This window comes from Carcharodon carcharias, chromosome 39 (genome assembly GCF_017639515.1).
Source record: "Carcharodon carcharias isolate sCarCar2 chromosome 39, sCarCar2.pri, whole genome shotgun sequence".
Lineage (NCBI taxonomy): Eukaryota > Metazoa > Chordata > Chondrichthyes > Lamniformes > Lamnidae > Carcharodon > Carcharodon carcharias.
The window spans coordinates 970,477-985,067 of record NC_054505.1 but is presented as its reverse complement, the minus strand read 5'-3'; the positions used below and the strand labels follow the sequence as shown (position 1 = coordinate 985,067).

At 46.1% G+C, this 14,591-nt stretch overlaps 1 protein-coding gene across 1 annotated transcript in view; it reads left to right on the top strand.

The window, feature by feature from the left end:
* LOC121273095 (basement membrane-specific heparan sulfate proteoglycan core protein-like) overlaps nt 1–9,832 on the top strand; it is a 72,530-nt gene extending 62,698 nt beyond the window's left edge. The window contains exons 16-20 of the mRNA XM_041180060.1: nt 127–219; nt 3,148–3,175; nt 4,558–4,601; nt 6,583–6,620; nt 8,747–9,832. Of these exons, the coding sequence (XP_041035994.1) occupies nt 127–219; nt 3,148–3,175; nt 4,558–4,601; nt 6,583–6,620; nt 8,747–8,818 (275 nt within the window). The 3' untranslated portion in view covers nt 8,819–9,832. The remainder of the gene's footprint in view (nt 1–126; nt 220–3,147; nt 3,176–4,557; nt 4,602–6,582; nt 6,621–8,746) is intronic.
* Nucleotides 9,833–14,591: the final 4,759 nt, after the last annotated feature.

Genomic DNA, 14,591 nt, shown 5'->3' with positions numbered 1-14,591 from the left:
TCTCAGTATTTATTTTCTACGGCAGTCTAGCCCCAATTGTTGTCCTGCATTAAATTGCAGATTATTCTTTTAGTTGTACAAGCTGTCCACTAAAACTGCCCTGCTCTCCCCCTTTACCTCATTCAGATAAGAAACATGTTGCTCTGGCTGTTGGTATCGGTTCTGCTGCGGGCCTGATTCTCCTCCTTGCTCTGTTGGGTGTCTGCCTCTGGAGGAAAGGTAGGTCAGACCATATGTAACAACCCGTCATTACAGATGAATAGACAAGGATAACTTTCTATTCTTGGTGACCAGTATGATCAAATTCCCTAAACCACCCAATCCCTAACTCCAACATTAAATGTATGGTGATCCCGCTATGAAGGTTGGAATAGCCAATCGCAAAATACTGGGTAGCAATCAACAGTGGGCGGGTTGACAAGGCCGGGAAGGTCACATTGACCGCGTGTCAGACACTTGGTCTAATATGTAGCTGCATTGATTTCACAAGGGCTGAACTGATGGCTGGTTCATGAAGCAGGTGTCAGCCATACCGCTGCCTTTGGACAGCCGTCCAGGGCACATAGCCGGGTTAGCAATGTTCCTTGGCTGAAGACAGAATGAGAGGAACTGCATTAAAAAATCCAAAAAGTTCAAATGTCTGCCCCAACACTCTGAATTTAAGAAGAATGCAGGGAGAGCTCAAGGTAGTGATTTTATACAGGTTGTTCAGAGAGTACATGGTATGGGATCTGGAACATGGTGCAGGAAATGAGGGTTAGACAAATGGAGGCAGTCTCCAGCTGCTGTAAAGTAAACTGGTTCAGATATAAGAAAGATCTTCAAGAGCAGTCAGACTAAGAAATAACACCTGCTACTATTCTGGAGTCCAACGTCTTCGAATCATTGACATAACATATGGATGTTGCAATGGCATTGGGGCACTGTGTACACCTTGTGGGGGATGTGTGAAGCTTCGTTGAACGGCTTTCCTTATCTGGAAGGCTCTTGTCTTTGAATGTCGGCGAATACCCATTTCCCCATGTGACCTTTTACTGCACTCTGCCTCCAAGACCCCTGCCATTGGCCCCTTGAGTAACCCTCCTCATATGAACTGTGATTTTGTTTTATATCTCCCGCGTCCCTCCACACCCCCATCACATTGCTCCCCACTCCCACCCCTCGCCGTTCATCACCGTTAATTTCATCCACTTCATGTGTCTCACTAACTGATCAATGTGCACTTTCCAAAAGGAAATGCCTCCACTCTCAAGCTCCTTTCCTCAATTACCTTTGTACCAACACACGAGTCTTCGATTCACTCAGTCGATGCGCTTATCAATACCACTGCTTTGAGGAAATGGTCTGTCTTTTTCCAGCCCTCCGCATCTAAATTCAGTGTCTTCAATAAATTGTTTAAAGGTGATGATCTTCTCCACATATGCCCCCATTGCTCCCTAAACATCATGTTCAAAGACTTCTAAACAAGCTTCAATTCAAACAATATAACAGACTATTCTGGTCTGAATTTTAGAGTGGCTTGTTAGCAATCCATATATTCCTGGATCGCTCCATTCATTAACGGGTAGGTCATTGCTCAGAGCGCTGTCCTGTATAGACCTTGCCCCTGGAACTGGTCTCTCCCGTTGCCTTTCCCACCCTGATCAAAACATTGATTCCAATGAATTTATTTCATCTGGGTTAACGGCCACCTCTGCAACAATCTGATTTTTTAGTCCATTCAGTGAAGTGGCAGAAGTTGTCTAGGCCAATAATTATTAACCATATCCAATTGCCAATGAGAAGATGGGGAAAGCGGCCTTCTTGAAACACTGCAGTCCATGTGGTAATACCGCGGTGCTGTTAGGGAGGGAGTTCCAGGCTTTTGACCCAACGACAGTGAAGGAACGGCAGTTATATTCCCAATGAAGGATGGTGAGAGTCTTGAGGCGAACTCCCCCGTGATGATATTCCCATGTATCTGCTGTCCATGTCCCTCTAGATGGCAGCACCCGTGCGGTTGGAAGATGCTACCAAAGGAGCTCTGGTGAGTTCCTGCTGTGCATCTTGTAGATGCTACACACTGATGCTACTGCTCGTCAATGGTGGAGGGAGTGAATATTTGTGGATGGCGCCAATGAAGTGGGTTGCTTTCTTCCTGGATGGTGTATAACTTGGTTGAGTGTTGTTGGAAGTGGAGAGCATTCCATCACACTCCTGACTTTGAGCGCTGTCAATGTTGGATAGGCTTTGGGGAGTAAGGAGGTGAGTTATTCGCCACAGGATTCCTAGCCTCTGACCTGCTTTTCTGGACACAGTTTTTATGTGGCTAGCTCAGCTCAGTTTCGAGTCAACGTTAACCCCCAGGATGTTGATAGTGGGTGATTGAGCCCAGGTAATGTTATTCTGTCATTTAACATGCTCTGCATCATTACCAACACCTCATATCTTAAAAACAGTGTTGAGAAGTATGGACTAAAGATTAATCTTTCTATTGACCACAAGCAACCCCATCCATCGACACCTCAGCTGTAACCACTCGCTGATTCCAGTTAACAGACATTGATGCACTTTGAGTAGTTCCTCAATGCACTGCTGTGGTCCTCATCTCTCCCTGTTCTGAAAATCCGGAGGACCGATGCAAACATGCGTGTTTCACACCTGACAAATATTTATTTTCATAGAACCATTATTTTTTTAGTTATTTCTTCACTGGGTTTGGGCATCACTCCCAACACCAGCATTTATTGACTATCACTCATTGTCCTTACTGACTCCCAGAGGGGAATTTTACTATCCAGAGCATCACTGTGGGCTCTGCAGTTGCATTTCGGCTCGGCAGGACAGCAGGTTGAATTCTCAAAAGGGCATTCTTAAACAAGATGGTTCATTGATGGATGTCCATGGTCACCATGACTAATGCTAACTTGTTTTTTACTCCAATTGCGTTTCATTAACTGAATTAAAAGTGCCCAGCTCCCGGGATGTGAAATTAACTCATGACTCCCGGCCCTTAGTCCAGGATTCATAATTAGGAGCTCCGTCAACCAACCGGTATGTCACTATTCACGTTACAATGGGCAATGAGCAGCACGAATTCGCTGCTCTGTGATTTGTTTCTCAAGCTCCTTCTATTCTTGGATTCTAATCCTTATGTTTCCTTCTCAGGAAAGAATCAAAGCAATCTGGAAACCAGGTGAGACCATTAAGTGTTGCATTTCAATGACATGTGACCAACATAATGATCAGAAGCTAATGTTCAGCCAATTCGTATTCCAGATAAGCATTGTGTCTTTTTAATTTGAGAAACAAGGTCTGCAGCTAACATTCTCAATACAAAGGACAGACCAGCAAACAGATACACACATAAAGTGAGACGGGCACACACTCACGGAATCATACCAGAAGGCAAGCAAAGATACTGGAGCAGTGATACACACAAGCGCACTCTTTCTCTCTCACTTTTTCGCATAAGCACTCGATTTCTCTCGCTCTCTCTCCTTCGCGCTCCATGTGCTTTATTTATATATCACACTCATTTAAAATATGCAGCGCAAAACATGGTAATGTCGGGGATCTAAACCGAGACTGCATACATGCGAAACGCACCTTCTCCCACTAAGCTACATGACCGCCTGCACCGATTTGGTCCACTGCACTGTTGAAGCTAATGCAGAGGCGTAGACAGGAGTTGGCCCTTCGAGATGCTACTGCCATTGAGTCTCTGCTTGTGAATCAACTGCATTATTCCCTCTCAGGGGGTCGTTAGTCGTTGGAATCTTCTTAGCCAGAGAGCAGTGGATGTTGAACATGCTCAAGGCTGGGTTAGAGATTGTGTGTTGTTCAAAGGCAAAGAAGTCGAGGGTTATGTTGGGGCAGGAGAGCGATGACAGGAAAATGGAGTTGAGAGCACAATCAGGTCAACCATGTACTTATGAAATGGCGGAGCAGGTTCCAGGGCCGAATGCTCTTGTTATTAAACCCCTCCATGGTAATTAGGGAAACGAGTTAGGAGCAGCAGTGGGCCACTCTGTCCATCGATCCTGCTGCGCCATTCAGTAGGATAATGGATGGTCCGATTGTAATCTCAACCCCACATTCCCGCCCACCTCGGACAACCTTTCACCCCCTTGTTAATTCGGTATTTCCATCCGCTGGTTTAAAAATATTTTTTGTCTTTTGAGGCCGCTGCCTGCGCGGCCTTCCCCGCGCTACGTGCGCGGCCTCTCTCGCGCTGCGTGCGCGGCCTCTCCCGCGCTGCGTGCACGGCCTCTCTCCCGCTGCGTGCGCGGGCTCACACTGACTGCGTGCGCGGCCTATCTTGCGCTGCGTGCGCGTGCACCCTCTCTTTCAAACATGTGCTGCTTTCATTCCCTTCAAAAATTTAGCCTTAATTCTCTATAATAGGTATGGGTGTGAAAGAGTTTAATGGAAACATGCTCCTGGTCACCCAAACAGGAAAGCTTTTACACTTAGCACGGGAATCGCGGCTGCAGCAATTTCAATGTTGCCTCAAGTGCTTCATGACACGGGTCATATCAGATGAAGTGACTAACTGATCATTTTGGTTGTTTGAAGGAATGCGGTGCCCTCTGGAGACTTAATCAACGAAAATGTTACATGTGAGTTCAGATAAATATTCCGACAACATGAATTGTCCTTTGTGTTCAGAGATTTATCAGCACTTCATGAATAACCACCAGCAGGACATTATAAGAAGGTTGTAGAAAACATTGAAAATGAAAGTTTAAAAGTTGTAGAGTTGCAAATGTATATTTGTATGTGATTTCAGTTATACACATTGTTAAACGAAGCGATGCAAGTTAACATTCCTTTCGCAATCCAATCAGGTGATTAGTAAAGGGGTAGAATTGAAAAGTAAAAACGTTAAGCGGAATCGCTGGCAAACCTTGGTTCCACCAATTAGTACTGGGGACAATGCTGGTTAGCGTAGGATAAAAACACATGCACAGATTCTTGAGTGGGTCTAACATATTTACAAGGATGATCGAAGGAGGTGCAACTTTCAGCAGGGATTTAGTATTGCTGGGTCTCGCTCCTTATTAAAAAGGGAGACTGAGGGACTATCTAATAGAGTTCTTTGAAAACATAAGAAAGATTCTAATCGTGGGTAGAGCAAAACCAGAGGTCGTGAATATGTTATCTCTTTAGTAAACCAACAGTTTATTTTGAAGTTCTAATTTGAAATAAAAAGGGAAAAAAGACTTGCATTTAGATAACAACGTATGGACGCCTTCAAAGTGTTTTGCAAGTGTTAAGGACATGGTTTTCCCCACAGGGTTCTTATTAGAATCATAGAACTTTATTCACTGGCTGCAGCAGCAGTTACAAGCTTTCATCAAGCTCCACAACTAGAAGAAAACTCGTACCCTAAGGTCTCCTGCGCTTACAGTTGATTCTTTCACACCGTCACGCGATGCTGCTCAACGCAATGAGTCTTAAAGCTACAGTCAACACATTCCTTAAAGCTGCAATTACTGCAGCAATAAACTTGATGTTTGAAGTTTTCAACCATATCAAAACCGGGCGCCATTATGCGCAAATCAAACTCCCACAAACAACGACGTGACAAACATCAGATATTTTCCATTGGTGATGTTGATTGTTGAGTAAACACTACCCAGGATACCAAAAATCATTCCCCGACTCTTCTGCGAAACGCCTTACGGGATTATTTTCATCCGCCAAGCCAGCAGATGGAGGCTTTCTTTGCAGTCCATTTCAGCAGTGCAGCGCCCCCTCAGTACTGCACTGGAATATCCGTTTTGTTTTCTTATCATGAAGCGCGGGAGTGGGACTTAACCGCGGAATGTTTACCCAGAAATGTCGGGATTATGGATCACACCACCCCTGGGAGTGGCCGTTCCGAATAATTTAAAAGCTTTAACGAATAGGCTGTGTGAAGAATGAAGGTAAATTACTGGCTGACCAACTTGAAACATAGAAACTTAGAAAATCGGAGCAGGAGGAGGCCATTCGGCCCTTCAAGCCTAGTGCAGTAAACAATGGGTCCCTTAACTCAATACTCCCACCATTACACCATACCTCCGTACTGTCCCCACACCCATTGACGCCTTGAGTCAATAAAGCTATTTCCTTCTGAAATATATTCAATGAGTTGGCCTCCACAGCCCTCTGTAGTATAAAATTCCATAGTTCCACCTCACCCTGAGTGAAGATATTTCACCTCATATCAGCCCTAAATGTTCTACCCCGTTTCGTGACAATAAGACATTCCAATGTTGCATTTGTGATGTTGGTAACCAAAAAGAACCACACAATGTAAATCTGCTCCCCAATCTCGTGAAAAATCCCTGCCCAATCAATTTCCTAGATTGAAGAAGAAATTGGGAATGAAACGCTAATTTTGGAACAGTATTCGCTCCCTCACGAGCAGTCAAAGGCCTCTGTGTGCCGGTTGAAGAATAGGTGTTCCTAACTCTTGGCAGTAATTGTAACTAAATGAAGCATATTCGAGAAAACGGGCCTACCATTGACATCAAACTCTTCAATGAAAGGGACGAATATTGCCAGCCATTACTCATCAATATATGATTTTTAATCTGCTGTTGTTTCATTTAGACGCTGTTCTTAACCTACAAACAATGCCGAAGAGACATGTAAGTTGAAATTGAGGATGTCTCGGTGGGGGCATGTGCGGGGCAAGGGGGTGTGTGCGTGAGGGGCTTTGCGGGTGAGGGGCTGTGCGGGTGAGGAGTGACCGGATGAGGGGCTTAGCGGGTGATGGTCTGTGAGTGTGAGGAGGCTGTGCGGGTGAGGCGCTGTGCGGGGGAAGGGGCTGAGCAGGTAGGAAGCTGTGTGGGTGAGGGGGTTTATGGTGAGGGTCTGTGCAGGTGAGGTGCTGTGCGGGTGATGGTCTGTGCGGGTGAGGGTCTGTGCGGGTGAGGAGGCTGTATGGGTGAAGGGCATCCTGGTGTGTGAGGTGCGGGGTGTATCCAGAGCAGTGGGCTGTGCGGGTGAGAGTCAGTGCGTGTGAGGGGCTGTGCGGCTGGGGTGGGGGGGGTGGTGGTGGGGGGGTGGTTGCGTGCGGGTAATGGAGGTCACTTACAGTAGGCCGGGAGTTGGCCGGCGTGGTGGGGTTTGTGCTAGTGAGGGGGCGATTTGAATATCCTCGGATGCTCTCTTTTATTTTGCTAATTCACTCTTGGAGGATTCCTGCAATTACCCGCTTCATCCTTTTTCTGTTTTTTAACATCATAATCCTCTTGTCCGTTAATGAATTTTTATTCGAACTAATGCATTTTCAATCACGTTTTTAGCGTTTTTAAAATTGCCACCGAAATGCATGCGGGGAAGAGAATCCAACTGATCAATGTTTGTCTTAGCGGATTGAACAGCCGATTCTCAATCGGACACGAATGTTTCAAACTGAAGTGAAGATGTGCACCCTCTGCAGGGCATGAAGTGAATTGAACATTTGCATGACGCTATTGCCGCTGAACATCTTAAATACACTCCCAAAGAAGCGGATATAGCACTGTACAGCAGTTATTGTTTCACTTGTGGTTTGTGTGCGGAATACAAGAAACTTTACAATCGAAAAAAATCATATTTCTATTCGCTAGACTGAACAAGCGTGAAATGCTAATGTCCGATATCAGCCATTATTGTCTTCAAGCCTGAATGTTGAGTTGCCTCTATTATTGGTGCTTTGTTGATGAACACTGAACAATTTACCTGGGGGTAAATTTGTAGCTGCACAGAGCACTGGTGCGAGTACGCGTGTACTGCTCTGCTTTCCATACTAGAAGCGGGACAGACTTGCATTGGTAGCAGCTCATAGAAAGTTCACTAGGCTGAAGGGATTATCTGATTAGGAAAGTTGCGCATTGACACTTCTGGGTTCAGACGAACGAGAGGTGATCGTTTTGAAACCCAGAAGATACTAGGAGGTGTAGGGAGGGTGACACGGTAGATACTCTGAGGATCCCTCCCCTCCTGTGTGAATCTAGGCCAGGAGGCGAGTGCACAGATTAAAAAAGAGTGCCTCCCACTGAAAACGGATATGAGAACCAAGTTCTTCCCTCAAAGGATCGTTTGCCAGTGGAATTATCTCTCCCCACCCCCCCCCCCCCCCCCCCCACCTCCTCCAGAGAGCAGTGGTGGCTGTGACATTGAATATATTGAAGACTGAGTTAGGTAGAAATTTGTCTGGCAAGGGAGTCAAGGGTTAAGGGGCGAAGGTGGGGGAGTGGGAGGCAAGAAGATGCAGTTCAGGACACCATCAGATCAGCCATGGCCTTGTCGAATGGCAGGGTAAGGTCGAGGGGCCGAATGGCTTACTCCTGATCCTCTTCCTTGTGTTGGTATATTCTTCTGCTGATCGGGATTCGGCCAAACAATGTACATCCGCAAGATCCCATCCCATTGAAGTCAGAGGAACATTTGCAGATGATAGCGCATTGCCTGCGTTCAGGTCAAAAATTCCTCCCTTATTTGGAATTTCCTGTTTCCCTGCCTTTTCTGGCGAGTCCCTTCTTGTTAATACGAGAAACAACACACCCCTGTGCTAATAGTTTCACTGTGAAAAGTAACCGTGAGCAGACAGTCGATGCCCTTTAGCATTAAGGCCTGCTCCCCATTAGCACCTGTTGAATTGACCAAGCCCTCTGTTGAGTATTTGCCTCTTTCTCCCACGCTTCAACTGCTGATAGAATTTCGTGATATTTTATCAGATTATAAAACGATTGTTTGAATTCCTGACCAATTGCACCATTGATTTCAGTGTCAGCGTCAGCGAGACAACGGCCAAGCCCAGAGTGAGGACTTCACCATCTACGCAGCGGTGAAGCTATAGGACAATTCCACGAATGCAGCGCCCACAGCGAGAAGTCCAGCGCCGATCAGCCCAATGACCATGAACATGTCTCCCCCTTCACCATTATGCAAGGAAACTCTTTGTGTACAGATAGTTTTCCTGAGGACCGGAAGCTACTAGCGAAGTACTGCCTCACTCCTGGAGTTAAGTTTACATCATGAGCCAGGTGAACTAACATCTTGAAACATAGGAGAAAGAGGGAGACTATTCGCCACTCTAGCTTGCTGTTGGCGAATTATATCATGACTCTTCTGTAGCTATTCATTTCACTGTTTTTTTTTCTCCAAATGATCTATGACAACCCCTGCATAACAAGGAAGGAGTACCCAATTTCTAATTGGCGCTTCCTGATATTATTCCTTAACTACCTCTCTCTATTTTAAAATCTATATATTCTGCTTTCTGGGGTCTCTGATCAAAGCAAATGGTTTAACTGCCTCTGCTTTATTAAATTTGTTAAGCATTGCAAACACCTTAACCTAATGACCCATCAATATTCGATCCTCAAGGTAACAGGAATCGAGCCTATTCTCCTCATTTAACACCTTGAGCGTGGTATCAACTGTGGTGCACCCGCTTCAAGGACAATATCCCAACTCCGTGGTGTGGTAAACAAAACTGAACAGTTACTCCAGATGGAACCTTACTGTGTGTCTGTGCACCTAACACTTAACGTCGACCTCTGTTGCATTCCCGACGTCTTGGAGAGAATTTGGACTGCTTTGCTGCTTCCACACTGTTCAGGCGCAAATTGCGAACTTGCCACGTTTACCTCTCTGTGCTAAGGCGAGCAAATTCTTAACGCCCAGAAACTAAAAGCCTAAATCAATTGCCATTTCAGAGCGGGATTTTAGTGGTGTTTATTGCTGGGGAAGCTCCCTTTTTTAATGTCATAGTAAGTTAATATGCTTTGGTAGATTTTTAATGTTATACCAGTCTGGTTGTAAAGCAATCCCGCGCTTTCAGTTTCTCAATAAATACATTATCATTTGACGAATGAGCTGGTTTTTGTTTTACTCCAGTCACTAGAAGAAACAAATGGGATTCCATCCGCAACAGCTCTCAGACCAACAGTTAGATTAACGATTTAGACTTTGTTGTTATAAACGACATGGGCCTACATGAAATTGGGAGGGAGGGTCCGATCTGATTTGCACCAGAGGACATTCCACGACATGTCAATAAACTGGCAGAGAGGCATATAACAGGAGAATGGGCATCAATAGAGATGCAGCCGCCCCTTTACAGTTTGGTAATAAAAATGAAACTCATCGGGACATTGAAACAGGAAAAGGAGTAGACAATTCGGCCTATCGAATCTAATCTGATTTCCACCAGAGGGAGCTGAGGCTCGTGTCACCTACTTTCCCTCCTCCCAAGGCTTGGGGCTCACGCAGGATCTCTCTCACCAAGGCCTGGGAGGCATAAACTTCTCTCCCCCCTCGAAGACTGGGGCTTATCCAGCCCCTGCTCCACTGCCAACCCGAGTCGAGAGGTATGGGGACAGGCAGGAAAAAGGATTTGAGGACCCAAGCAGGTGAGCCATGTTCTTGTAGAATGGTGGATCAGATTCGAGGGCCGAATGGCCTACTATCGCTCTTAAGCCCGGGCACCCCCACCACCACCACCACCAACCCCCACCACCCCCCCCCCCCCTCACCCCCCCCCCCCCCCCCCCCCCCCCCCCCCCACCCCTGGGTCATTATGGATGCGATTTACAAGCAGGGGTAGGCCACTTGGGCGCTAGATCTGGCTCCACTACTAAATATGATTATGGGTGTTCTGATTGGAAACTCAACTCCACATTCTCTCCAACTCCCGATAACCTTTCACCCGCTTGTTAATCAAGAATCTATCCCCGTCTGCCGCAAAAATATTCAAAATCTCTTCTTCCATCTGCTTTTGAGGAAGAGAGTTCCAAAGACCCACTAGCTTTCGAGATGAAAAACAATCTCCTGATCACGGTCTGAAATGAGCGAAGCCTTTTTTTCTCAGAATGAACCCTAGTTCTATGGGAAACATCCTCTCCACCTCCATCCTGTCAAGGCCCCTCAGGATCTTTTTTGATTCAATCAAGTCACTTCTTCTAAACTGCACTGGATACAATCCTAACCTGTCCAACCTTTCCTTATAAGACAGCCTGCCAATTCCTCGTATTAGTCTGGTAAACCTTCTCTGAACTGGTCCCAACGTATTTGCATCCTTCCATAAAGAAGGTGACCAATACTGTGCACAGTACTACAGATGCGATGTCAACAATGCCCTGTTCAACTGAAGCATACCCCCCCTCCTTTTCTTTTGTATTCAACCCCCCTCTCAATAAATGACAAAATTGTTTTAGTTTTCCTATTTTCATGCTTTACCTGCACAATAGATTTTTGTGATTGATGCACTAGAACATCCGGATCCCTCTGTAACTCTCACTATTTGTTATATATTTGCCCACTCGCCTGACCTCTCCTTAAACCTTTGTAGCCTCATTATGTCCGCTTCATAACTTACCTTCCCTTTTACCTTTGTGCCAGCAGTAAATTTAGCCACCATCCTTTCGGCCCTTTCCCCAATCTGTTCTTTTATTTTCACTCTTCTGAGAAGTCAACTGAAAGCCAACACAGCTATGATAGGACGGATGGTCTCATCTTGTGCTGTACCAATTGTTTCTTTCCTTTATTTTTCGTGCTCGTACATTTGATGGTGAGTCGAATGATAAAGGACTTCTGTTCTAGTTGGAGAGCATTTGACGTGCCCTCGACAGATCATCTTCCGCTGCTTCATCAATAAACTTCCTTCCATCATAAAGTCAGGAGTGGGGATGTACGCTGATAGTTGCACAATGTTCAGCACCATTCGTGACTCCTCAGATACTGAAGCAGCCCATGTCCAAAAGCAGGAAGACCTGGACAATATCCAGGCTTGTGTTAACTAGTGGCAAGTAACATTCAGGCCACACAAGTGCCAGGCATGACAATCTCCAACAAGGGAGACGCTACCCATCGCCACCTGACGTTCAATGGCTTTGCCACCACTGGACTCCCAATATCAATATCCTGGGTGGTTACCATGTACCAGACACGGACCTGGACTGGTCATAAGATCTCAAATGAGAGGCAAGAATGATGCCCCTCACCTCCTGACTCCCAGAAAGCTGTCCAACATCTAAAAGGCAACATGTCAGGAGTGGGATGGATAAGTCTCCGCTTGGCTGGTTGAGTTTAGCTCCAACAACACTGAAGAAGCTCAACATCATCCAGGACAAAGGAGAGCGCTTGCTTGGCACTTCTTCTATCAACATTGACTACGCCCAACACCGACGCACAGTGGCAACAGTGTGTGTCATCCACAAGATTCACTGCAGGAACTCACCAAGGCTCCTTACATAACGCCTTCAAAACCGACGACCGCAACAATCTGCATGGAGAAGGGCAGAAGATATGTGGACAGCAGACACATGGAATCGCTCCTCCAACCAACTCACCATTCTGATTTGGAAATATATCGACCGTTCCTTTACTGCAGTTGGGTCAACATCCTGGAATTACTTTCCTCACAACGCTGTCGGTGTACGGACACCAAACTGACCGCAGCGGTTCTAGGAAGCAGCTCACCACCACCTTCCCGTGGGAAATTGGGAATGGACAACAAATGCTGGCGAGAGGCATTGACGCCCACCTCCCGCGAATAAATAAAAAAACAATGGAGATGTCAGGGAAGGAACCCAAGGCCTCACACAATGAAGACGAGAAGTCTCTCATAGCGGAGGCTGAGCGACGAAAACAGTGAAGACATCGTGGTGAGGATTCGTCGATGGTGCTTTGGTACACAGCAGAGGAGGGCAGTTTTGACTGAGAGGGTTGGGCCAAACTGAGATACTCTCTGAAGGAGAAAGTGCGGGAGAAGTGAAAGGAACTATCAGGCAGTGATATGATTATAAGTACCAGGCTGGTGCTCTGACAGCCTGTTCGAGCTGGAATGAATAGTGAGACGGCATGGGGGAGGGGTGGTGGGGTAGGCGATGGGGCTGGCCTGGGGGAGTTCATTCACGGGTTAGACACCATCAACCTTTATCCGGGTTTCCATTTAGGCCGTGGTGTGCAGGTCATCATTCACAATAAACATTAGGCTCCCAAGGGCCTTTTAGTCGTTCAGCCGCTGGAGGAGTGGTGGATATTTTATTCATTCTGCCAACTCCGCCTCGAACCCCTCAAGGTTTTGAACCGCTCTATCATATATCCTGTCAACCTTCTCTCCCCCACGGATAATAATCCCATCTTCTGCAATGTACCCACATGACCCGAGTCCCTCATTCCGGTCAGCCATCCTGTGAATGGTATCTGCCTCATCTCCATAAAGCGAGAATTGGATTCGGCGTTACAGTTGACGAACTCAACTCTCTGGAAGAAACTGCACATTTAGTAATTTCCAGCTTTGACAGAGAATAATTTGTCGAGGCCTGGAACATAAAAGGATATTATCGCGAAGAATTATTGTCCCATTTCATTGCAGACACACACAGGAAGGTGCACACCAACTGGGTTCAAGCCTCCATGTCTGTATCAGTTTAACAAAAGTAGCGCGGCCCTTGAAACGTGAACGGTTGTGATCAGGTCATTCTGTTTGCTTTCGTCAATCGTAAGGGGACCTCAGTTTCATCAACGAACAAAGCGAGACGATCACAATGACGGCGTTTGTTCGCGATGTGGAATGGTCGAGAATCGAACCTGAGTCTCACACATACAGACCGCCACGCTCTAACACTCGGCGACGTCCTCATCAGTTGCAACGTATTTGGCATACAAACGGGATAAGGAGGGCATTTTGACCTTCGACCTTGTTGTATCGTTAAACTTCCCAATTGTCACCTGAATCCATTTTTCTGCCTAGGTCCCATTTGTAGTTTTATCCGAGTCATTTAATGCACGTTCCTGATTTGCCGACTTTCCATGCAGCAGAATCCCAGCTGGAAAGATTGAAACCAGGAGATTCAGCAGTGTTGGAAACCGATTTGTGCGCTGGTCCATGGAGAAGAAATGGCGGTTGGAGATGTGGGCAACGGTTTGTAATCGGAGTTTTGACGAGATGTTATTTTTGAGAAGGAGATTGATGGAAGCAGTTTTGAAGGGAAGGACCGCGTTAGGAAATAGAAATAGTTTAAGCTCATTATGTGAGCATTTGTAGGTGTTTTGAATGAGTTTCAGATTTAATAGTTAATTTTGAATTTCATGTCTTCATCTGTGTGCTCAGATGAGGTCAAGCTGAGCTTTGGTTTCACTTTCAAAGGTGCTTGCATTTGAGGGTTTTTACGACTGTTGCAGGTAAGAGTGGAAGAATTGGGCTGTTGCATAGCAACAGGGGTCCAAGCGTGTCACGCCCCTACCACAGACGGACACACAGTCAAACTTGAAACATTAGTTTGATTGGGAAGCTGCTGGAGTTCAGTTGGTTTCATGGTAGCTGCCAAGCGGAAGAAGCAACTTTTGATGATATCCTGAGGAGAGTTTGGGTCGGGCACATCACAAAGGCAGATGGATTTGTAAGACGAGTTATATGGCGAAAGCTTCAAGGTCAAAGTGGAAGAGCAAAGCAGAGGGAATCAATGCAGGATGGCTTGGAAATTGAAGGTTGTCCTTGGAAAATGAAAAGACTGACACAGGATAGAGACACATGGAGAGACTGACATGAGCAAAGAACCTGCCTGCGGGCAAGGCAGCCATGATGATGTGGCAATGTATTCCTATTGTAGGGTATAATTTGT